The 23,843-nt window shown below is 29.9% G+C and overlaps 2 protein-coding genes across 3 annotated transcripts; one reads left to right on the forward strand and one right to left on the reverse strand.

Annotated features, from left to right (window-relative positions):
• The first annotated feature begins 12,025 nt into the window (after positions 1–12,025).
• On the forward strand, positions 12,026–21,737 carry LOC111284527 (casein kinase 1-like protein HD16). Of its 2 annotated transcripts, XM_022873198.2 has the most exons (16): positions 12,026–12,786; positions 13,416–13,544; positions 13,642–13,715; positions 13,806–13,875; positions 13,952–14,007; positions 14,797–14,868; positions 15,037–15,131; positions 15,225–15,291; positions 15,381–15,510; positions 15,620–15,838; positions 15,950–16,089; positions 17,199–17,373; positions 17,469–17,559; positions 18,302–18,459; positions 20,892–21,080; positions 21,450–21,737. In XM_022873198.2, exons 1-16 carry the CDS (start codon positions 12,385–12,387, stop codon positions 21,507–21,509), a joined length of 2,127 nt encoding a protein of 708 aa, XP_022728933.2. In that variant the 5' UTR covers positions 12,026–12,384; the 3' UTR covers positions 21,510–21,737. The 2 variants fall into 2 exon arrangements, 1 of the variants encoding a protein (XP_022728933.2); XR_016342845.1 differs by lacking the exon at positions 21,450–21,737 and having other exon boundaries at positions 12,252–12,786; positions 18,274–18,459.
• An 881-nt stretch (positions 21,738–22,618) lies between these two features.
• Positions 22,619–23,207, reverse strand: LOC111286439 (uncharacterized). Its single transcript, XM_022876389.2, has 2 exons — positions 22,974–23,207; positions 22,619–22,840 (listed from the first exon to the last, which is right to left on the reverse strand). The coding sequence occupies exons 1-2, from the start codon at positions 23,106–23,108 to the stop codon at positions 22,769–22,771; spliced, it is 207 nt and encodes a 68-aa protein (XP_022732124.1). The 5' UTR covers positions 23,109–23,207; the 3' UTR covers positions 22,619–22,768.
• Positions 23,208–23,843: the final 636 nt, after the last annotated feature.

The raw sequence follows: 23,843 nt of genomic DNA on the forward strand, positions 1-23,843 counted from the left end.
TTCTTTTAATCTCTGCCTATCATTCAGAGGTAATGATAAGCCTATTTTAACTTTTTTTTATTATATCATATCTTAGATTTATTAATTTTGTACTCTCTTAGTGAGATTCAATTGGTTTCTTCTTTTGTTCTACCAATCTTACTAGATTAGAAGGTAAAGTGTCATCATCTGAATCTTTTTCATGATCAAATTCATCAATATAGATTGGATTTTTAAAGTCAATCCCTGAGTTACCATCATAATTATCTTCATATTTATTATTTAGTATCTTAGAGTAAGTGACAAAGGAAAAATATTGGCAAGATGTATAGAATAAGAATCAGAGATTGGAAAGAAAAAATGAAAATGCATCACATTGATCTTTTATTAAAATAAAAATGAATGGCCCATACATAAAAATATCTTAATAATTTTGGGCAAAAGCAGAGGAATTTTATTCGCTACATTACTTTTGAAAAGATTCAAGATAATAGGTAGCTCCATAATCTTCCAATTCTTTATCCTAACTGTCAATCACCTTTCCTTCGATCACTTAGATGGTCAGCTCAAAAAAAAATTCCTCCAGGTAAATATTTCGATTATCAACTTTAGGATAAATACATCCTTCTGATTGAAATGTGTCATAAAGTAAGGGATAATCATTTTTTCTAATTTTAGCTCTTATCCTCTAAAATTAACCATCCTTTTTTCTTTCTTATCTTCATTCATCTTTTTTTATCCATTTTTATAGGCATGTATCTCAAGCCAAACCTCTCTTTGTTATCGATCACAACTAGTGGTTTTTGAATTCCTTACTAATTCTTTCCTAGTCCATTCCTGGGACACCAACCTTTCCTAATCATTTGTTTAACAACCATTTTGGTAGTTGCTGAAATTATGGTGCATATAATCTAGATCTTTCACTAACATAAGTTGCATTAACAAGTTTAGAAGATCTGTAAAAATATTCTACAGCTTTATCTGTAGCTTCTACATATAGGGTGTTTATTGGTTGAGTCACAAGTAAATCTTCTTCTGACACACACACTAGCTTTCTATCAATAATAAACTTTATTTTTTGATTCAATAAGGACAAGATAATGCCCATCATGTGGATTCATGGTCTACCCAATAAATAACTATATGATGGTGAAATATTCATCACTTAAAACTTAACATTGAAATTACATAGCCTAATCTATAATTGTATTTCAATATTACCTACTACCTCATATCTGGCTCCATTGAAAGCTCTAACAACTATGTGACTAGTTCTTATGTAAGACATATTAATAGGTAACCTAGCCAGAGTAGATATAAGCATTACATTAATTACAAAGTCGTTATCAATAAAAACTTTTGCCATCATATGGTTCTTACATCTGACTGTAATATGAAGAACCTTAGTACTTTTTTTCCCTTTGAAATGATCTCATCATCATTAAAAGTAATATACTTTGATGCATCTGATTCCCTATAAGATTATCTATGTGTTTTACAGATACATTATAAAATATGTATACTTGATTCAATACTTTTAATAAAGCATTACGGTGAGGCTTTGAATTTAGTAATAGTGATAAAAGTAAAATCCTAGCTGACAGTTTGTTCAATTGCTCCATTACACTATACTTACTATGCTTAATTAGCTTTAAGAACTCACAGGCTTTTTTTTTAGAAATGTGTATTTGGTATTCTTAACTTGGTGCTACCACATAATTTTTCTTATTTTCTTTCTCTTCTCCTACTTTTTTTTCCTTTTTTCTCTTACTTTTTCTTTTTCCTTTCTTGGCTTTTCTAACATTTTTAAAGAATAACACATTCTGTTTCTGGTCATGCCACCCACACTAGCTATGTTTATAGCATCTGAATTGTTTGAAGTCTCTTCACTATTTAATCCTGACATTACAACATCACAGTTATATTTTCATGGTATCAATTTATTATTTTGGTACAAGAAAAGATTAGAGGTTTTGAAGGTTATTATTGGCTTAGAGGTGGGTAGGTTCTCTACTAGCTTTGACTTCTTATAATATATTGTTATTGGGTTTAGGGCATGTCTTAGAGCCAGATCGAAAGTGGATACTTTTGCACTTCTTAAGCTTTATTTATTTTCACAAAACTTAACTTGGCATGAGTCCATCAACTTTTGTAATGCTTGGCAAAACTAATCATAATTTTTAATCAAATGCTCTATAACTCTCTTGTGGTATTTACACCTTTGAGTTGGATTATGTTCTCCATGATAAGTATATGGATCTATTGGATACAACATCTTTGCCTTAAATAAGGTACCAACCTCTTAGCTAAAAAAGTTTTGATTTCATCTACTCTTATTTTGATCTGGCTAACTTTATCTTTATGTATGACATTAATTATTACTGTAGTATGGGTTGGCAATGGATTACCACTAATATTGGGTGCCTTTTTTTCTTTAAAGCTTATCAATTCTTTTTTAATTAAGCTTTGTACTTTATGTTTCAAAGAAATACAATTCTTATAGAATGACCTACAATTCCATAATGGTAATCTCAGTGGACATTTAGATCATACTATTTTGAAAAAGGTGGTTTCACAAGATCCACATGGATAGAGGCTATTAAATTTTTCTTCATGAGCTATGGGAGTAAGTCTACATAAGGCATAAGGATTGGGTCAAACATAACTTTTTCTTGATTGTTTCACGATCCTCTTAAATTGTTTGGCAGGGCATTTAGTTTAGGGACAAATCTTACTTGGGGTATAGTGGATGAGTTGTATATATGAGTGGGTGTTTATGGTTGAAAAGTTGATCGGTAAACCTATTGGTATGATGGTTGATATGGGTAAAGGGTAGAGGTTACTTGAGTTGGATACATGGGTTGATTATAAAAAGAAGTATAACTTAAGAACTATTAGCCTTCATAACTTATAGCATGAGTTTCTCCTTCTTTTTTCTTTAGCGGGCCATTTTTTTTATGCCAGTCAACTTTCTTTCATCTAATTTGTCATTCTTAATGGCATTTTTAATCATCTCATCCTAAATAATCATGTCAGCAAAGTTTTTCGTTACGTTTCCTATTAGTCTTTCATAATATAGAGGCTTAAAAGTACTAACAAAGAGCACATTACCCCTTTTTCTGTGAGGAATGATTGGACTTGGGTAGTGACATCCCTCTATTTTTTGGCGTATTGTTTAAAACTTTCTGTGGCCTTGTTTTTTATACTTTGTAAGGAGAGTCAATCAAGAGCCAAGTCCATTATGTGTCTGTATTAGGTTATAAATGTTTTTGTCAAATCATTCTAGGAATGGATATGGGCTTAATCGAACTATATATGCCATCTAACTGCAGAGCTTGTAAGGCTATCTTGAAACACATACATCGATAGTTTCTTATCATAAGCATAAACGACCATTTTACGATAATATATGATAACATGGGTCACTGGGCATTTAGTCCCATCATATTTTTTAAATTTAAAGACTTTAAACTTTGATGGGATAACCATATCTAAGATTAAGTATAGTTGGACCGCATCCAAAGAACCAAAATAATCCATTTCTTTAATAGCCCAAACTCTTTCCTTCAAAATATTCATCTTTTGTTAGGAGCTAGACTCTTCTATTACCTTAGAGGATTTGGTTTTCAACCTCTATTTCTCTTTAAGGTTATCAAAATTAGAGACTTCGATTGGGTCTGATACCTATGCCTTAAAAGTGGGGTTAGGTAACTACGATTTGGCACTTTAGGATAGATGTAAGCATATGTCCTAGATAGGGGCATGTGTAATGCTTGTGCATCTTAAAAAGTTTTCCCTTGATTTGGATAAAATCCAAGAGAGTATAAAAGATCGACGATGTCTTGTCTTTCATTTGAATTTGGGGTCTTTTCTATTGTCTTACCCCTATCCAATTTCTTTAACATTTCCATCATTTTTGCCACCTTCTCTTTCAACTCTTCTTGAGCTTTCTTGATCTTGTCCATATAGTTACTTTGTTTCTATTCCGTTTGCCTCATTCATGATTGAGAATTATAAGGATGAGGTGCAAGTTAGCCTGAAGTTATCGACGGTCAAGCTATCTTTGAACCTTTAATACTATATATCAGAATTAGTAAATTTATATGATTATCTCATGAAAACCTAAGATGATTATTTTGTTAAATACAATGAATGAAAATGCGTACATGTAAAAAATATTTTCCTTAAGATAGTGTTCAACTAAAAGATTTCATTTATTCTAAGAACTCTATTTACACGAAATTTATCATCCTAGAATTATAGTTATACAATCACATGAGCTACTCATATTGATCTTTAGCTTCCTTAATGAAATTCAGTAAATGTTGTCCATGTTTCCCTACTAGGATCACCATTTGCCTCAGTGCTTCTGTCTCTTCGACCATTTTTTTTACTTTATGTACCCTTTTGTAAATTTGGGTTGTCAAGTGCTCAATATACCATTGTCTTCCCAAGTTTTCCTTTTTGCTGCATTATACTTGGTATGATAATTCTTTATGCTCTCTGACCAATAAAGTAATGTAGTCTTCTTGTTATTTTAATCTTTGCCTCAATTTACTTATGTAACTATTTAGCATGTTATTTTTTGTTTGCACCTAAGTACTTTCTTCTTCTAACTCAACATATTCCTATTTCAATCGCTCATTCTCATCAATTAGCTAAACAATTGTTATCTCTTTGGCTTTTAACTTCACACATAATCTTTTATGTTCCTGGTGTAGCTCCACTAGGTCTTTAACAATTATGTCGTGCTTTCTAGCAATTTTACAAACCTTGACTTATTGTTTTTCAGTTTTATCATTCCATTGATCCTTCTTCTCTTAAAGCTTCTGGATCTATTACTTTAGCTTATCTTTTTCAATCTCAAACTCTTTTTTTGCAAGCTCCAATTCTGATGGTATCTCTTTAAGTTTTTCCCTTGTTGGTTGCTGAAAGTCTTCAGAAATGAATATGACTTCTTTTCCTTGTCTTGTTCTCCAAACCAAGCACTCATGAGTGACTTTATTAGTGAAAGATTCAGGACTCACCCTGTGGGGGTTTTTTCATGCTTTAATCACATCGTTCATCCTTCAAATGCCTTCGGCTCACTATAAGAAAAATCTAACTAACGAAGTTTATTTCACGGGAATGAACTACTTTACCCTAAATTATCTTTTCACTAGAAGTGGTGCATAACTTGTTGCTTCCCATAAACCCAAAAGTGGAACCAGGATCTTGTCTTAACATTGATATAGCATAGGCTATTGATTTATCCATGGAACCAACCATTTCACCTCAGTGCTCATCAGCTTTTGTAAGAAAGCAACTTATTATTTTTTAGACTTTTGTTCTGGCCACTTGTTTTCATAGAATTCTTTAATTAGAGCTTGATTGCAGAACTAAAGCTTCAAAATACATTTTTTTTACACTCAAAATGACTTTTATCCATAAATATAATAATTGTATACAACATGTGAAATGCCTTTTGTTATGGTGACAATAACTCAACAATCTAGTAGTTTTAGCCAATATTACCATTGAAAGGTTGTAACCATTTATCACACTTTTGAAGAAGTCAACCACTGCTATCTCAATGTAACCTAGAACTTTTGAAAAAATCACCATTCTATATATGGTTGAGGCAAACACATCTAACCCTTACTTCTCGTTGGTGTCGTATAAAAACTTTCAAGATAAACATATCTGCCCTTGCTTTTTCGTTGTATTCAAATCCATAGTCACTTTGTTTATACCCATAATATTCGTCAAATTCTTATGGAATCTCGACTTGTGTTTCTTAACATATTTTATCAAAAACCTTGAAGTATAGACCCAATAAAGTCGAATATTCTTTAATGGTTGGTTTTATATCAACTTCGTTAAAGATGAAACATTTATATAAAAGATCTTAAAATTGAATAGCAGCTTTAATTAATTGATTCTCAACATTCACTATAAGAAGGTATGCTATGTGTCCATGTTTCTTACAAAAATCCTCCTATCTTGATGGATCTATTTTCTTCCATACATCAACCAAATCTTTTAGATTATTTTGTTTAAGAAGGATAGATATTTCTTTAGATAAGGTAAAAGCATGACCGATTGGTAGATAATCCTCTTTCTTTTGTTGGATCTTTTCTAACAGAACCTGTACCTCATTTGGTGACTCGCAATAAGCTAATACAGATAAAGAGCAAACTAGTCATTCTATGGACTTTATGAAAAACTCTTTGTTGAAGACTATCTTTTCGGGTAAATATTCTTTATGCAATTTTATAATATAAGTATGAATCATGCAAAAATAAGTAAGAGAAAAGATTAGTACACTTAATAAGGAAAAATAAATAAATAAATAAATAAATTAGAACATTATATACAATAAAAAGAATGAATCATAAGCTTCTAGTTAATTTTAAAAGGAAAGAGATGGCTCTTTCTATAGGTTAGGCAATTTTAAGGTTCACTATATGTGGTTTAAGGTTAAAAATCTAAAGTTTCTCAAATTGCTTCTTATATCATTGTCCATCATAGACTAGTAAGGCACCCAAATCTTCACTCATTACAGTTTACAAGCTAAAAAGGTTCAATTTAAGTGGAGTATTTCATTAGCCATTACTAAGACATTAAAACCTCACGAAAGCATAGGTACTTTACTCCTATTTAGAAGGACGGAGCTCAGGTATAGAGCTCATATTATGCACATGCATATGAATGACATACTGAACTAAATAAATTAATAAAATAAATGAAAAATACAAATCTTTACAAAAAAAAAATTTAATTCCATTAGGCTTTTAGATAACACAAATTTATTTGCTAGGTTGACTATCGGGTTATCCCTAGTAGAGTTGCCAAACTATTATAACATCTAGGTTTGTAAACCTATAGCTAGACATTGACTTAAAGAGTCACCACCAATATTTTTTTTTATTTGGGTACGATTAGCCATCTAACTGAATCTGTCCCGTTTTAACGAAAAATTTTAAGTTTGACTTAAGCATCCTTAAAAGATAGATTCAATGTCTACGAAATCAAACTAGGTCCAAGAATATAGTTACGTGTGAGGAAGGTTATAACGCCTCCACAATACCTATCAAAGGATGGTACCAGCTTGATCTCGTGTTATCTATTAAACCTTAAAAATTTTACCAGATAGTTAATTATTAGAAATTATTCTTAATTTACTCCAATACTTTTGGCAAAAATTAAAAAAATTCTCTCACCTCTAAAGTATACAAGAAAACTACTATTTCTCTTATAGGGATTCTATCGTCGAATTATTTAACATTAAAAAGAATTTCAAGAAAAAATTAATACTTTCACTTTTTCCTAAGATTTCTTTCCTTATTTTATTTTTTTTTAAATTAATGCCTTTATTTAAGAAAAAATTGGTATTTTCAACTTTTTTCTTTAAATACATTTTTTTTAAATTAAGAGGATTTTTATTTAAGAAAAATTGATACTTATAACTTTTCTTTAAAATCTTTTTTTATTATTTTTTATTTGATAAGAATTGATACTTTTAACTTTTTCTTAAAAATGTTTCTTATTAAATATATTTTAAAAAAAATTTATATTTTCTAAGGAAAATTTAAGAAAAATTGATACTTTCAACTTTTCCTTAAAAAAAAAAAAACTTTTTGAAACCTTTGCCTTAAAGAAAAATTGATACCTTCAACTTTTCTTTAAAAATATTTTTAGATTTTTTTATCTTCAAAGAAATTGATACTTTCATTTTTTCTTTAGAAGAACATTTTTTTGAAAATTTTCTTTTCAAGGAACATTAATGCTTTAATTTCTCCCCAAAAAATTTTAGTTTTTACTTTTTAAGAAAATTGATACTTTAATTTTTTGAAAAAAATATTTCCTACATTTTGATTTTTTAAAAACAATATTTTTAATTTTTTTATACTTTCCTTTTCCTCATAGTTTGATTTTTGTTTAAAACATTTTATTTTCAATAAAAAAAATCTTTGAGAAAACTTATACATAATTGAATAATTGTCATTGATTTATGAAAAATAAACAAATAAATAAATAGGTAGAATAAGAGAAAAAATATATCTTAGCTTGTTTGGGCTCGGCTTGGCTTAGATGGAGTGCAACTCCAAAGATAGACGTGATTGAAGTGGCTTGGTGCATGGCTCAGCTCAGCAGCTCTACAAAGGCTGAGTGAAACGGGTAAGTGAGTCAAAGTGCTACAGGTCGGGTCGAACCTTGGGTGGTATGCAGATCCTGCCAACCTTTTAATCCCAAACTATGTCATTTCACATTATATAAAAACACCAAATCTTAGTTTTTTTTTCCAAACTTCCCTTTTCCCCCCCCTCTCTCTTTTCTTTTCCTATTCTCTGTAGCTTTCTTTAGAATGTAAGGAATGCCAGTGGAACTTTTACCGATTTCTGGGTTTTAACGCCTAAAACTAGGTTTGTAGCCAAAAAGCCATTGGAAAGTTTAAATTTTCACAAAAAAAATTCAATTGGTTTATGGAATTTTAAAAAAAATAAAAATATAAAAAAATCCTAAAAACCTTAATCGCATGTCTACTTCTTGAGATCCTCTTAAACACCACTTAGACTCTAATCCAACCTTCAACCAGAAAAATTCCAAAAAACCTCTTTCAGAACATTATGATTCCTTAGAAAAATTTCTTGATACTTTCTGACTACCCTTTTTCGTTATCCCTCTTTACTCTGTGTGATCACTGATTTATATAGGGATTAAATCGCAAAGACTCACCCCAAAGTCATTAGAAAAATTCAAAAAACTAAAAATCCTTTTTTTTTTAAAAAAAAAAAAAAAACCTATCCATTCATCCTTTTTATTTTGATTTCAAAACAATCCTCTTATCAACCTAAACACAAACCTCTTCATCCTAGAGTTCTATTAGGATCAAAACTCTTCTTTTATTTATTTATTTTATTATTTTTATCAAAATCCAAAGTTTGAAAAAATAGGTGTCTACGGTACCTAAATAAATAAAATTCGTAATTAGTTACTATAACTTTCATTCTATTATTCACTATGATACTTGGATTAAAATCATTAGTTAACTTACTAACATGGTATAAACATTTAATAAGCCATTAACATATGTCAAAAGTACAGTTTACGTCATATCGTCAATTACTATGCTTGCATTAAAAGAAAAAAAATCTAGAAAATCCTAAAAATTCAAAATATTAAAAATTAAAAAAAATAAAAAAAATTTGAAAACATTTTTACAAAATTGTAAAAAATTATGAAAAATTCAAAAAATTATGAAAGTTAAAAAAACCTAAAATTTTATAATAAAATATAAAATAAAAAAAAATAAAAAATGCATAATGTAACAATTCTACAAAGTTATGAAAAATTCAAAAATTATGAAATTCTAAAACTTTTTAGAAAAATCTAAAAATTTAAATAAAACTAAAAAAATATGAAAATTTTAATAAAAAATTTTTTTTGACAAGTTCAATAATGTCTGAAATTTCTTACAAAAAATAGTTCAAATTCAAAAAGTTCACATAAACCTAAAAAATGTGAAAATTTAAAAAATTTTCAGGTATTTTTTAGAGAATTTAGATTTTTTTCCAAACTTTTCATATATTTTTTAAAGTTTTTGTAATTTTTTAATTTTAAGAAAGTTTTATTTTTAATGAATTTTTAATTTTTAATTTTTTTATCAAAATTTGAAAAAATTTTATTTACTTTTGGATTTTCATTAAAAATTTCAAATTTGTTTAATTATTTCATTTTCAAAATTTTTTATATTTTTTCAAAGTTTTTCAAATTTGTTTAAATTCTTAGATTTTTTTTTCAAAAATTTTTTGATATTTTTTAGATTTCACATTTTTAAAGTTTTTGCAAACTTTTTGAACTTTACCAAGTTATATATATTTTTTAATTTTTTGGATTTTCTTTTCAATTTTTCATTATTATCTCGATTGTTTTGATGTTTTATTAGACTTTGAAGATTTTTTTGAAATTTTTTATAATTTTCTTTTTTTTTTTCATATTTCATATTTTTTGGATATTCTTTTTGAAAATTTTCATATTTTTCAAAAAATTTAAGATTTTTTTAAGTATTAATGATTTTTTTTAATTTTAAGAAAATTTCAATTTTATTAAAATTTTTAGATTTTAAAAATTTTCAATTTTTTTGAATCTTGTATTCTTATTAAATTTTTCATTTTTTTTATTTTTAAAAATTTTCAAATTTTTTTTAAACTGATGACCTCCTAAAAATTTTTCAAATTTTTTAACTTTTTAAAAATTTTAAGAATATTTTTAATATTGACATGACAATAGATGATGTGATATTAATTGAACTTTTTTTTATATAAATTAACTTCTTATTGGATATTCATATCACTTCAGCAACTTGTTTTATGATATTAATACGAAGTACCAAAGTAAATGACAGTGTTGAAATGAAAGTTTGAGTATGTAATTGCGAATTTTATTTCTTTAAATACTAAACTAACAAAAAGTGTATAGTATAAGGTTAAATGATTATTTAACAATTTTTTATTTATATTTAATAAATATTTTTAATTTATTTTTTGTAAGGATAAAAAAGAAAAGAGTCAATTTTTTAAAATTGATTTTACTTTTTTGCTTTATTTTTTCTTTTATTTTAGTTTTTTAAAATTAGCATAACTTTTTGATAAAACTGCTAGCGGATGTGTTCACATGACACTTTTTTTTTAATCTTTAGTTATTTTTGTTTTTGATTTTTAATGAGATGAATTTTGTAACAAAAAAAAATAGTAAATAGATTTTTAAAGAAAATGTTCATATAGGTACACACGATAAAATAATTTGTATATAATGGGTTTCGATTCATTTGAATATAATAGATGCATTTTTTTTAAATTTAATACCCTAATTTAAGAAATTAATATTTTAAAGGTTAACTAGTATTAAAAAAATCCTTAAATTATAATTTAAAAGAAAATCAAAGTTTTTATTTTTTTTAATACAATCAATCAATCTCTCTAATATTTATTTATATCTAATTAAACTCTTATTTGAATGAAAAAGTTAATAACATTGATTTTTTTTATCTAAGATAAAATTTCATAAAACATTAATAAAGTATATGAAAGATTGACGCATTGTGCAATTAATATATGTAAAGATCAAGTCAAATAATTTTTTTTTCAATTTTGTTTTCTATCCTCTCTCCACTCTCTTTTTAGGGTTTAATTGATTATATTTCAGAAATTGATTAATTTAATTTTTTCATATGACTAAATTTCTTCTTACTAAAAATTCAAATGAGTTGAAATAAAAAATTAAGAGTTTAATTAATTGTAATAAAATGTTTAAAACTTAAATAATTATTGAATTATAATTCAAAAGCACTTTTACCTTTTAGTCTATTTTAAATTTCATGCTCTTTTTTATTTTTGATTTTGATTTTTTTTTTTTTTACTTTTTTTTTGAGTTTTATGTTTTTTTATTACGTAAATGAATAAAAAAGACAAATTGAAGTATCTATGTGTCACCTTCAATTTTTTTTTTACCTTTTGTCTTTTTTTCAAATTTAATAAATTTTATAATAATAAATTAATGATATAAAAATTTTTTTTATTTGATTTTATTAAAATTTGTATCAAAATAATACAAATAAAATAAACTATAAATTGCTTTAAATAATTTAAAAATATTTACTTTATATTAATAAAATTTGAATTCGAGGTAATATACTAGTTTTTTTTCAAATATATTAATTTAAAATTATTAATAATTTATATTATAATATTAAATATAATATTTTAAAATCACTATTAATTAGATTTGATATTTAATTTAATTAATTTATATAATTATTTTAAAAAAATAATATTTAATAAATTTAACATTTTTAATTTTAATACTTATGGTTTTTTTATTATTATGATTAAGATAATTTAATAAAATAATGGCCTCGTGATAAAAAAAAAAAAAAAAAAAGTCTTTGCTGCATACCTTAATTAATTAAAAATGTTGACGTGGTGGACAATTTGACGCAAAATGTTCCCTATGGCCCCACCGCTACTCAAAACCCAAATTCTATTCGCTCCACAGTTTAGACTTTGGGAGTTGGCGGGCGCCCCTAACATTTTTTTTTCTCTCTCCAAATTATCTCTTCCCTTTTCTTTCTTTCTTTATTTATTCTTTTGTTTATTTTTGGTTATCTCTCTAAAATTTTACCTCTTCTTTCTCCGAACCCTAACCCCAACCCTCTACTCGCTTTCCCCTCTTATGCTTGAATCCTCAAATTAATCAAATCAACCCCAAAATTTGATCGATCGATTCCATTTATTGTTTCTTCGGGAAACAAGGAATAAAATTCCCCAATTTTTATTTAAAAATCATCCATGGCTGGTGTCGTAGAAGAAAGTATACAATGATCGAATTATTGGGGTTTCGTTTCATTTGCATGGGGTTTAAGCAATGCCAGAGCTTCGAAAAGGAGTCCGTAGAGGCCGCGCCACGTTAGCGCAGCAGCAGCAACCACAACAACCGCAAAAGCAAACGCGGCAGCGGAACCAAGGCCGGAAACGTCCCACTACAGCTGCTGAGGAAGGTAGGCCGAGGACGAGATTGGCCGCAAAAAGACTGAAGGAGGAGGATCACCGTCAGGTGGTAGTAGCTGCGACCGCAAGAGAGGTTCAGAATCGTAATCGTCAGGTGATTGTGATATCAGAGAGAGATAGTGATATCGAGAGGAAAGAGTTGGTTAAAGTCGATATAGAAAGGAAGGGTGCTGTCATGGGGGGCGATAGCGGTGGGTTGAGTGCTAACAAGGCTGCTGGACAGGAAGAGGAGGGAAGTACTGCACCTTTTCCAGAGAGGGTATGCTTGTGATTTTGCGTTGTTATAATGTTTTCTGAACTGCGTTTGGTTCATTATTGAAATTATTATGGTTCTTGGGCACTTGCTTATTGGTAGTTGTTTTTGTTATGGTTTTAAATGTTTATATTTTCAATCAAGATGTCACCCTTTTGCCTTTCTAGTCTAATTGAACAATTTTTTTGGGTGTATTTGCTGTATGCTGAAAGTGTCTAGCTAACACTTGGCTTGTTAGGAAGGAAATGAAGGAAAAGGCAAAGGAAAGGAAATTAGTTTTTACTTTTTCATTTTGGTATAATAGATGAAAAATGGAAGGATGGAAAATAATGAGTGTAAAATTGTAAATCAATTGATTGATTTTAGTTGAATCAACGTTATCCTCCCACATGTTGAAGGATTGGATTTTTAGGGAATTGAATGGTGAAAATCCACTCATTTTCCTTCCTTTGTCCTAATTTACCTATTGTCAAACAAGTGAAAATGTAGAAAGGAAAAGTGAAAAACCATTTTCCTTCCACTCCCTTTCTTTCTTTCTTTCTTTCTTTGTGGTCATATTTGTTGTCTAATGTAGTAGTATCATTTGTTCAGTTCTATTTGGCTAATTGGATACATTTTCCTTTTAACTTTGCTAGGTTCAAGTTGGGGGATCTCCTTTGTACAAGATAGAGAGAAAACTTGGTAAGGGTGGATTTGGTCAGGTGTTTGTTGGACGACGTGTTAATGGTGGAAATGAACGTGCAACTGGTTCAGCGGCCATGGAGGTAAATTATTTTCAACTTCCCTAAGTCATAGAAAGATCCGTACCTTCTCAATTCTTGATTTTAATATTAGTTTTGTTACTACTTTTCATTCTTTCAGGTAGCTCTGAAATTTGAGCATAGAAACAGCAAAGGATGTAATTATGGTCCTCCATATGAATGGCAGGTTTACAAGTAGGTGGTTCTATATCCTTTCTAGTTTCTTTGGAACATTTCTAAATTATGACTATGTTTAACACTATGTGCTGAGTTCTTGGTGAACAGTGCCCTTGGTGGTAGCCATGGAGTTCCCAAAGTGCACTTCAAAGGAAAGCAAGGAGACTATTATGTGATGGTATGATCTGTGGCTTGTATTCTATTCATTTATCTATCCTAAATCCATGGCCTAACTTCTAGTTATGTATTTTCAGGTTATGGACATGTTAGGGCCCAGCTTATGGGATGTTTGGAATTCTTCTGGGCAAGCGTGAGTGACATGTCTTTTGTGCCATGTTCTCATTTGCCTCCTCCTTCCTTTGTATGGTTTACTTGTTAAGAAATGAGAGACAGCCTAAGCTGAAGGAGTTTATTAAGTCCAAGATGACTTAATTCTTATATGATAGAATAACAATTGTTTTTAGTTTTGTCCCCTATACATAGATCGAAGAACAAAATATCCCCTTACTATTTACCATTTAATTTTTTTCCACTAGAAACATTTTGAGGGTATCTGTTCACGCTTGATCTTTATTAATGAGTGGCGCAAAAAGATTTAAAGCTACTACCTAACATGATTCCTTTTTGGGCCTTTCATATAGCCGACCCCAGAGTTATGAGATATAAGACTTCATTTGTTGTTGTTATGTTCACGCTTGGGCTTACTAAGTTATTTAGTGATTGGGGAGCTATGTTTACTCTTTCCTTTAGATGTTTATTTTTATTTATTTTTTAAGAAAAGCAAACTAAACCCCAAAAAACCAAAAACTCAATCCTAAAGTGCCATGGGGCAGTCATACACAACTCTAAAAGGACCTAAACCTTTAGAATCAATATATGTTGATGTTAGATGATCTGGCATTTGATTTTCTTGGATTCTTTTTGGGGGGTAAGTGGGTTTGAAGGTCTGTTTTGTCTTTATGAACAAATGCTGTTGTCTTCTTAGCCCTTCTGGGAAAAAGAAAGTATATGAAAGTTTTTTTTTTCCAGTTGTATCACTTTTTACTGATTATTTGGCGCCTAAATATATATTAATTTTTGTTCTCAATTTTATGTGCAGGATGTCTGCAGAAATGGTAGCATGTATAGCTGTTGAGTCACTGTCAATCCTAGAGAAGATGCACTCCAAAGGGTTTGTGATTTTAATTATTTTGATGTACTATGAATGCCAGTTTTCGTAAAAGCTCCTTAGATTTATTATATTAGTGTATTTCTTAAATGTTAAATCTTTTTCATGTTGAAATCTTTGCTTTTGTTTCTACTAACTTTTACTTTGTATGTTGACCCTGTCTGATACCAGTTATGTGCATGGGGATGTTAAGCCTGAGAACTTTTTACTTGGTCAACCATCTACATCACAAGAGAAGAAGTTGTTTCTTGTTGACCTTGGATTAGGCAAGTAAATTTCATTTTATCCCTAAATTATCTCTTTCTATGCTTTCATTTTAGATTCTTTTTTTATGTTTTGTCTACACCACAATAATGCAGCAACAAAGTGGAAAGATAACAGCAGTGGACTGCATGTTGATTATGATCAGCGTCCTGATATGTTTAGGTGTGTCTTATGTTTGTCCAGTTGGAGACTTGTTTATGATCAACTCTTTTGCTAATATTCTCATTATCTGTAATTTTCATTTACGCCAGAGGAACTGTTCGATATGCTAGTGTTCATGCTCATTTGGGAAGAACTGCCAGTAGAAGAGATGATCTTGAGTCTCTTGCATATACACTCATATTCTTACATCGCGGTCGATTACCATGGCAGGGTTATCAGGTATGGCTGATTTAATTTTCATAGTGGAGTTGCTTGTTTTAGAGACATATTTTAGCATTCATCTTCTATGTTGATTTTTTTCCATTCTTTTTTACTTTACAAATGCCAGGGTGACAACAAATCGTTCTTAGTCTGCAAAAAGAAAATGGCGACATCACCTGAAATGCTTTGCTGCTTCTGCCCTCCACCTCTAAAACAGTTTCTTGAGATTGTGGTGAATATGAAGTTTGATGAGGAGCCAAACTACTCCAAACTAATATCTTTATTTGAGGTTTTGATAGGAACAAATCCAGCTATAAGACCAATAAACACTGATGGTGCTCAAAAGGTATTTATGTCTATATTTAAATATATTAAGATTTTTCCTTTCAAAAAAAATATAAGATTTTCTTAAATATAATCTGTTAACATATTAATAATAATAATGAATATTTGGTAGATTATATATCAAGTAGGCCAAAAGCGAGGTCGGTTGAACATCGACGAAGAAGATAGTCAACCCAAGAAGAAGGTTCGTCTTGGAGTTCCTGCTATGCAGTGGATTTCAGTCTACAATGCTAGACTTCCAATGAAGCAGAGGTATTTTAGAGTAGTTTTCATCCTGATAGCTTATTGTCATTGCTTTTTTATTCCATTTTAATTAAAGAAAGTAGAAAGAAATATATATTTATATATATGTTCCATTTTGTCTTATACTGCTTTTGTTCCTGAATAGCTGTTTCACTGTCTTATATGTATTTAGTTGGACAGCTACATAGAAAATGTTGTTGGTGTATAAAATAGCTTTCGAAGTTCGTGCATCTGTCTTCGTAGGGTTGTGACAATCAGAATTAGTGATTTTTAATCAATTTAACTTTTTACTTACTGAAGCCCATTGATGGATAAATCTTTATCTTGCAAATCAGAGAAGCATTTTTGTCCTTATTTGTAGCTTACAATGTCTATAATTAGAGGTTCTTACGAAGGTTCTGTTAAAGCTTTATGAAAAAGGACAGAAGAGAATGGGTAAAAAGCTTTAAAAAATGAAAAATGATGATGTCTACTGCAATCTTGTTTAAGATGCTGGTCATTTCTCCTAAAAAATGACTTTACTCGTACCATTATGATATTGATTCTTAATTTGTTTTGTCTTCTAGAATGCATCTTGTTATGGTCCTTATTTATTTTAGACATGATTGTTACTTTTGATTGAAATTTTAATTTTTTTATTTGCAAAATGCATGATACATGGTTGTTACTTTTGATTGAAGTTTTAATTTTTTTTTTATTTGCAAAATGCATGATTTTACTTTCGAATGGAGCTCTTATATTTAAGTATATATGTGTTGGATTTTATATATTAGCTCATTCTCTTTTTAGCAACTTTTGAGGCAGCAAAAAGCAAATCACAGAAGGAAAGTAGCAAATGCAAAATCAAATAGAATCTTAATTTAATATTGAACTCTTCATTTTTGCAATGGATTTATCCTGTGATACAAACCTTTTACTGTTTGGTGAAAAGCTGTTTGCTTTTGGTGGTCCTCTTCATGAAACACCTCTTTGGTCCATTTCGTTCCCCTTTTTTTTCTTTTTTTCTTTGGCTGGAGTATAATCAGCATGCAGACTAAAAGGAGAAAAAATTGTTCACAAACACTACCTTCCTTTGTGTTATGTTTCAATTTAACCCTTTTTTTTTATCATGCAATTAGGTACCATTACAATGTGGCTGATGCAAGGTTGGCTCAACATGTGGAGAAAGGAATGGCAGATGGTCTGCTAATAAGCTGCGTGGCTTCTTGTACTAATCTTTGGGCATTAATTATGGATGCTGGGACCGGTTTCACAAGCCAAGTTTATGAGCTTTCACCTTCCTTCTTACACAAGGTGACCTATTGCATATGGTTATAATTGGTATTTTCTTTTCGTAATGTAACTACAGTATTTATGTTAAATAATGCCTTATTCTTCCATGTATACAGGAGTGGATCATGGATCAGTGGGAGAAGAACTATTACATTAGTTCTATTGCTGGTTCTAACAATGGAAGCTCCCTTGTTGTTATGTCCAAAGGTTGGTTTCATATTCTGGTTCGTCTAAATTGCGTTATGAAATATTGTGGTTTTAATGCAGTAAATAAATACTAAAAGCAAAAGCTCTTAAAATGGGTAGGGGCAGGGAGAGTACATTGAGGATTTAATTGATGCTGGAGTCTTTTCTTTGATATTGATACTCACTCCCTTTTTATTATTAAGGCATCTTCCTCCATACCCTCTGAAAGATTCTTTGATGGTATATCAAAGACTTTTTTTGGTTGCATGGATTAGTTGATGTTAAATAGATGAGGTGCTATTCAAGTTGTGGATTGCTGTGACATTCTTGTTCTCTGAACATGCTTGTATAAGCCAACTCACCCAATTGTAGTACAGTTTCTTCTGTGCTCCACTTTTCTCGAATTAAAATCCTATAGGTTGAGGTTACTCAGAAACTGAGGAAATTAACTGGATGAGAACTGAATTTATCTATATGGTTCCCATTCTCATTGCACTGGTGCAATTGGGTAATTGAAGCAACTGTTGGTGGAATAGAAAGATGCATCCTGATACAAAACCTGTTTACTGAGTGATGCATTCTAGAACTTAGCTGAAATTCTTTATACAGACAACCTGAATGACACTTCACTGAGTATGCAGACACAGACATGTTTGTTTTATCAAAATTTGTACTTCTAGGGGATTAGTAAGATCTAATTGAGTAGTTTTTTTTTCATTTACTTTTATGGCTCAGGATTTCTGAATCATGATAATCTTTTTAGGCACCCAATATACTCAACAATCTTACAAAGTAAGTGACTCTTTCCCCTTTAAGTGGATAAACAAAAAGTGGAGAGAGGGTTTTTATGTCACCTCGATGGCAACTGCTGGAAGCCGATGGGGTGTCGTTATGTCTCGCAATGCAGGCTTCAGTGATCAGGTTTGATCTCGGACACAATACAATTATTTCTGTTATCTTTTAGAAGAGTAGAGTCTCTATGCTAATTTTGTGACATATTGATCGATGGCCCTCTTTGTTTGTTTGAATTCAAATTGAATTGGAAGTTAATAATAGTGTCTTCCATTTTGTTTCAGGAGTGATCATCGTCTTTGTTTTTCGATCATGCCTTTGGTTTTTATCCTTCTTTTGCATGGTGTCTTCTTGAGTTAGAAAATTTCCTAATTTCCTCTTATTCTTTCTATTCTCTTTTTTTAGCATTTGCCTTTTTTACCAATTACTTCCGTATCTCACTGAAGGTTTTAGTAAATACTGGCTTGCATGTTTCAAGAAAATGAGTTTGGAATGATAAACCTTTATGTAATGCCAAATTTGAACTTCTGGTTCAATTTTGTTTACATGTGGGAGTGGGCACGATTTTTCTATGAAAATTCAATTTTAATTTAGCTGAGAGCAACATGGTTTTATAGGTTCTGCTACCCCAATGGAGTTACTTTTCTCTATTAAAAACCAACTTTGTTATTAATGGACTAGGCCAACTTGTAATTGATAGTTTAGGATAGATTTGCATGATACTAGTTTCTATTTTATGTGCATTGCACTTGAATCATATATTAAACAAATACTATTTATCGTGTTCTGTCAGAGGTGGCAAAATGAACCTGAACCGCAAAACCTGCCCTCAAAAGCTCGAATCTAGACCCTTTTGAACCTGATTTGACCAAAAAGTCGAAGTCTTGAATCGAAAAAGCCAAATTTGAAATGGCCTCCCTGAATTTGAAATGACCTAAACCTGGAAAATCCGAACCCAAATTCGATACAGGCTCAAAAAATTGGTAAAATGGTAACATATTTGATAAAATTTAAAAATGACTTGGCTAGTTTGAACCCGAAAAGATTTGAACTGGAAATGACTTGAACCCAACCTGTATCTGTCCCAACTTGCCTAATTGCCATCTCTAATTACAGCGATATGAGCATTATAACATTAGAAGATGGTAAACATATTTTAATTAAAATTAAAGAAGGGTTATATTTATTTACATATTAAATGACACAAAAATACTGTGAAATATTTAGCATATCAGATTTCTCAGAAAATTTTGTATACTGATTATATTTTACTTGAATTTTTTAATTGGTTTATAACAATTTATATAAAAAAGAATTGGTTTTGTAAAATTCCAAATTTATATTTGTAATTTGTATGACATTAGGAAAACCATAACAGAAAGAAAATTTTAGGTGCATGATAAAAGGTAAAAAAGCAAAATGGCATTTTTCCCACCCATTTTGTCTTAGGGAGCTTCTATTTTGCATCTTTTTTTTTTTTTTTTTTCTTTTCACACTTCTTTTCAGAATCATTTCTAAATAAAATTACTTAATTACCTTTTTGGCCTTTCCCAAACCCCTTCCCACTTTTAAGCTTCCTGATTTGTGAATCTGGAAGCTTTTAGAAGTCTCTGGATTTGCAAATCAGAAGCTTTTAAAAGTCTCTTGATTTGCAAATTTAAAATCTTTTAAAAGTTTCCCGAATCCCATATCCTGAAGCTTTTAAAGTTTCTGTCTTATATTGTTTAAATCAAGAAAAAATTAAAGACCCACATGCATAGGTTTTGTCTATCAATTTGTAAATGAGTTTATAATTATTTTAAACAAATTGTACTTTTCTCTGCAATGTTGTAAAAATTCTTCAGGATTTGCGATTTTTTCCTTGACTGATTTTGTTTCCTAATCTCTAAACCAGATATATTTATATATATATATATATATATTATATATATATATATATATTCAGTAAGTTATATAACTTATTGAATATGCATATCCGATAAGTTATAAAATTTATCAACATGCATATTCGAAAACTTTAAAATTGAGATGCGAAAAAAGTAATTAAGAAATTTTATCTAAAGATAATTTTGAAAAAAAAATGGGTGTAAAGAGAAAAAATGAAAGTGCATTTAGAAGCACCTTCTGGTGTTATAATTTTGCCAGCATCCAACAAAACTATAATTTTTTTGAGCAATTAACTCAATTGGCAACACACCTAATCAATAGTTGCAATAACTATCACAAGTGATTATAGATGATGTCAAAACATTTTTTGAAGCTTCACACATCGAACTCTGATGTAGGTCTCGAAATTTAATTAAAAAATGTATTATTCTATTGATGATTTTTTATGTAATAAATTGGGATTCGAAAGTCAAAAATAAAATGCAGTGATTGGGGATGACAAACACTAGCAGTAAGTGAAAATTTATTAGAAATAAAATATTAAGTGAAAATTTTTAGTCTTCATTAAAGTTTCATATCACTAAAGCCCTGAATGTATTTTTTAGTTGCAACTCATTCTATCCTTTCTCAGATGCACCTACTATCTTACTACCTAATGTTGACGGGTTCTGTAGGTTGTGGAACTTGATTTTCTCTATCCAAGTGAGGGTATCCACAGACGTTGGGATAGTGGTTATAGAATCACATCAACAGCTGCAACTCCTGATCAAGCAGCTCTAATCTTAAGCATCCCTAAGCGAAAACCTGGTGATGAAACTCAGGAAACTCTCCGCACATCTCAATTTCCTAGCACACATGTTAAGGTAATGGTTCTGTTACTCGCGTAATACTCTATGTTTATCAAACTTGTTGTGCATTATAAGCTTGAGAAGTTAATTTATATATATATATATATATATATATGTTGGCCAATAAGAGAAGCTAATATTTATTAATGAGAAAGATGAGAACTGGTATCCATCCCTTCAAATAATTGCCCCATAAACTGAAAAACATTTGTTAGTAGCACCATACAAGTGGTTTTAGTGTGTCTTGCAACCTCTTGATGCAATTCAATCTTGTTATACGTATTTTTCCTTACGGTAATTATTTCATATTATATTTACAATCTCTATTTTGGTTATTTTCATATGCATATATATATTTCATGTGAGTTTTGCTTTTCTGTGTAGGAAAAATGGGCAAAAAATCTCTATCTTGCCTGCCTATGCTATGGAAGGACTGTATCCTGAAATCAGTATCAGTGGTGGCAATTTTTATGAGGAAAACAATTGAGTATTTTTTTTCCTTCCTTAAGTAGCCTTTTATCCTTGTCTGGGTTTTTTTCTTTTGATGTTCCATGTTAAATGGAAAAAGGAATTTGGCAGGATTAAGGGAATTGTGTACTTATAATGTATCATATAATATATATATATATATATATATATATCTCTTAATGAATGTGTTGTTTTCACTGACAATGTTTTGCTTGTAGAGTTGCACATTTTGGTATTAGACCAGATTCCTAATAATATGACTGTATTAGCAGCCATCCAATTTGCGGGCACATAAACAAAAACACGACTGCAGCAGAAGCGCAGGTGGGAAACCCGTGAACATTCTCAATTTGATTTGTTACCTCAAGATTCTACTATCCTCTTAGCCAACCAGCAACACTACCTCATCGCAATGGCTTCAGCTGCTACCATCGATATCAATGAGCGTGACAGAGTCCCCTCCCCAACGCTAAAACTTTGCCCAACTGTATCCGTTAAACATTATAGATGTTTTTAACCTAACTTGAGGTTCATAAAAAAGAAAAAGTTTTAAAAGTTCATAATTATAATTACACGTGGGAAAAAAAAGATTAGTGTTTAATGAATAGCATAAAAATATTTAGCAAAAATAAAATTAGTCATGTTTTATCTAATTGTTTGCCTAGTACTCTTTTAGTGGAAGATCGAAAATACTTTCACTTTGGCGAACGTAAGTTATAGAGTAAAAATTAAATAAATAAAATGAAACTATTATTTTAACTAAAATATTTTTTTTAAAATTAAATGAAATAAAGTGAAAAAATTGAATGAAATAAAAAAGGAACGCGGTTTTTGCTCAAAACAAAAAATTTTCATTACAATTTTATGAATCAACAAAAAATAATAATGTAAATGAATAGTGTGAAATATTGGACACAAGTTGTTTATACAAAACCCTTTTTTTTTTTTGTAATTATAAATTATAATTTCGTTTAATAATCCACACCAATGAAATCAAACAAAAATCCCTATGAAGCAAACCAATTTAAACCTAAAATTTTTTGTCACCAACAGTTATTGGTTTAAAATTAAAAAAAAAAAAAAAGAAGAAATATATAGAACATTTTCAAAAAAATTACACGTCAATTCATTAATGTCTTACATTAAAATGCCAAAATCCATGAAAATCAAAGCAAAAAATAAAAAATAAAAAAATAAAGAAAGCGTTAGCAATGGGGAATACAATTTTGATGGGTTCAGTTGTGTGCAGGAAAAGGAGGCAAACGCAGCACTGCTTCCTCTGTGTCATTGGGGTCCGATCTCAGTATCTGCCAACAGTAAAAACCAAAAAATTTCAAGAACCCACAAAAAGTAAGTGTAAGAAATTGATACTAATTATAACAAACACCCAAAAACAATATTATTTTGAAGCAAAGAAAGGGAGAACAGGAAAGGGGTTACTGGGTCTTGAAGGGCTGGCTTGGTGTCGTCTTTTGCAGGTCTGAAAGGGGGTTTGGGGGGCTTTTCAATCTTCACCTGGGTTTGGCTTTGGTTATTGTTTCTGATGGGTTTCATTAGAATCTCTGTTGCCTTCATTTTTTTTAATCCTTTTCTGTCACTGCTAATGTCAACTTTTGGACTTATCTCTGTCTCTTTACGCTTTTTTTTTTTTTTTTGGGAACAATGAATTTTGGCTGGAACGGTACCGTTTTTTTGTCTCTACAGTCTGAGAAATGGTTGTGGCTCGTAGTAAGACTGTTGTGTTTACAGCCAAGTAGTGCAGAGATTTGAGATAAAAGAACACGGGTAACTCTAAAATTGAACTTGAATACCGATTTAGTTTTTTATTTATTTTATTTTATTTTTTGATGCAATATTGAGGTAAGATAAAATTTCACAACACATTTTTGTATATTAAATTCATTATTATGTCTTAATTCCTAGTGATTTTTATTGTATTTACAAATATGTATTGACACATGAAAGTAAAATAGTCCATAACATTTTATCTTTAATTTAATTTTATCTTTATTTTAGTTGGTTTTAAATGATAATATAACCATGCTATATGTACGTTGATTTTTATTTTAATTTTTTGAAAATATCCCAAAACATTATGAAAACAAGCTAAATATAGGAGAGATCGCAGCCAAAAACTCTTTGAATCTCAATAATAGGCAATAGCAGTCAATTTTTGATAGATTTTGAGCTAGACTGTTAGCTTCCCTCAAAACATGTTGGAACCTCCAATTTCTACACCCTAAAACTAAACCAGCTGCCATCCCCAATACCTCCCCTTCTCAAAAAGTAGGTTATGATGGACTCATTTCA

Source organism: Durio zibethinus, chromosome 6 (genome assembly GCF_047325235.1).
Source record: "Durio zibethinus cultivar Kanyao isolate XHJ-2024 chromosome 6, ASM4732523v1, whole genome shotgun sequence".
In the NCBI taxonomy this organism is placed as follows: Eukaryota; Viridiplantae; Streptophyta; class Magnoliopsida; order Malvales; family Malvaceae; genus Durio; species Durio zibethinus.

Coding starts and splice junctions, on each gene's coding strand:
- LOC111284527 (XM_022873198.2), top strand. CDS start 12,385: ATGCCAGAGCTTCGAAAAGGAGTCCGTAGAGGCCGCGCCACGTTAGCG. Junction 13,545..13,641: donor CTGGTTCAGCGGCCATGGAG/GTAAATTATTTT, acceptor TCATTCTTTCAG/GTAGCTCTGAAATTTGAGCA. Junction 18,460..20,891: donor ATGCAGGCTTCAGTGATCAG/GTTTGATCTCGG, acceptor CGGGTTCTGTAG/GTTGTGGAACTTGATTTTCT.
- LOC111286439 (XM_022876389.2), bottom strand. CDS start 23,108: ATGAAGGCAACAGAGATTCTAATGAAACCCATCAGAAACAATAACCAA. Junction 22,841..22,973: donor AGCCAGCCCTTCAAGACCCA/GTAACCCCTTTC, acceptor TACTGTTGGCAG/ATACTGAGATCGGACCCCAA.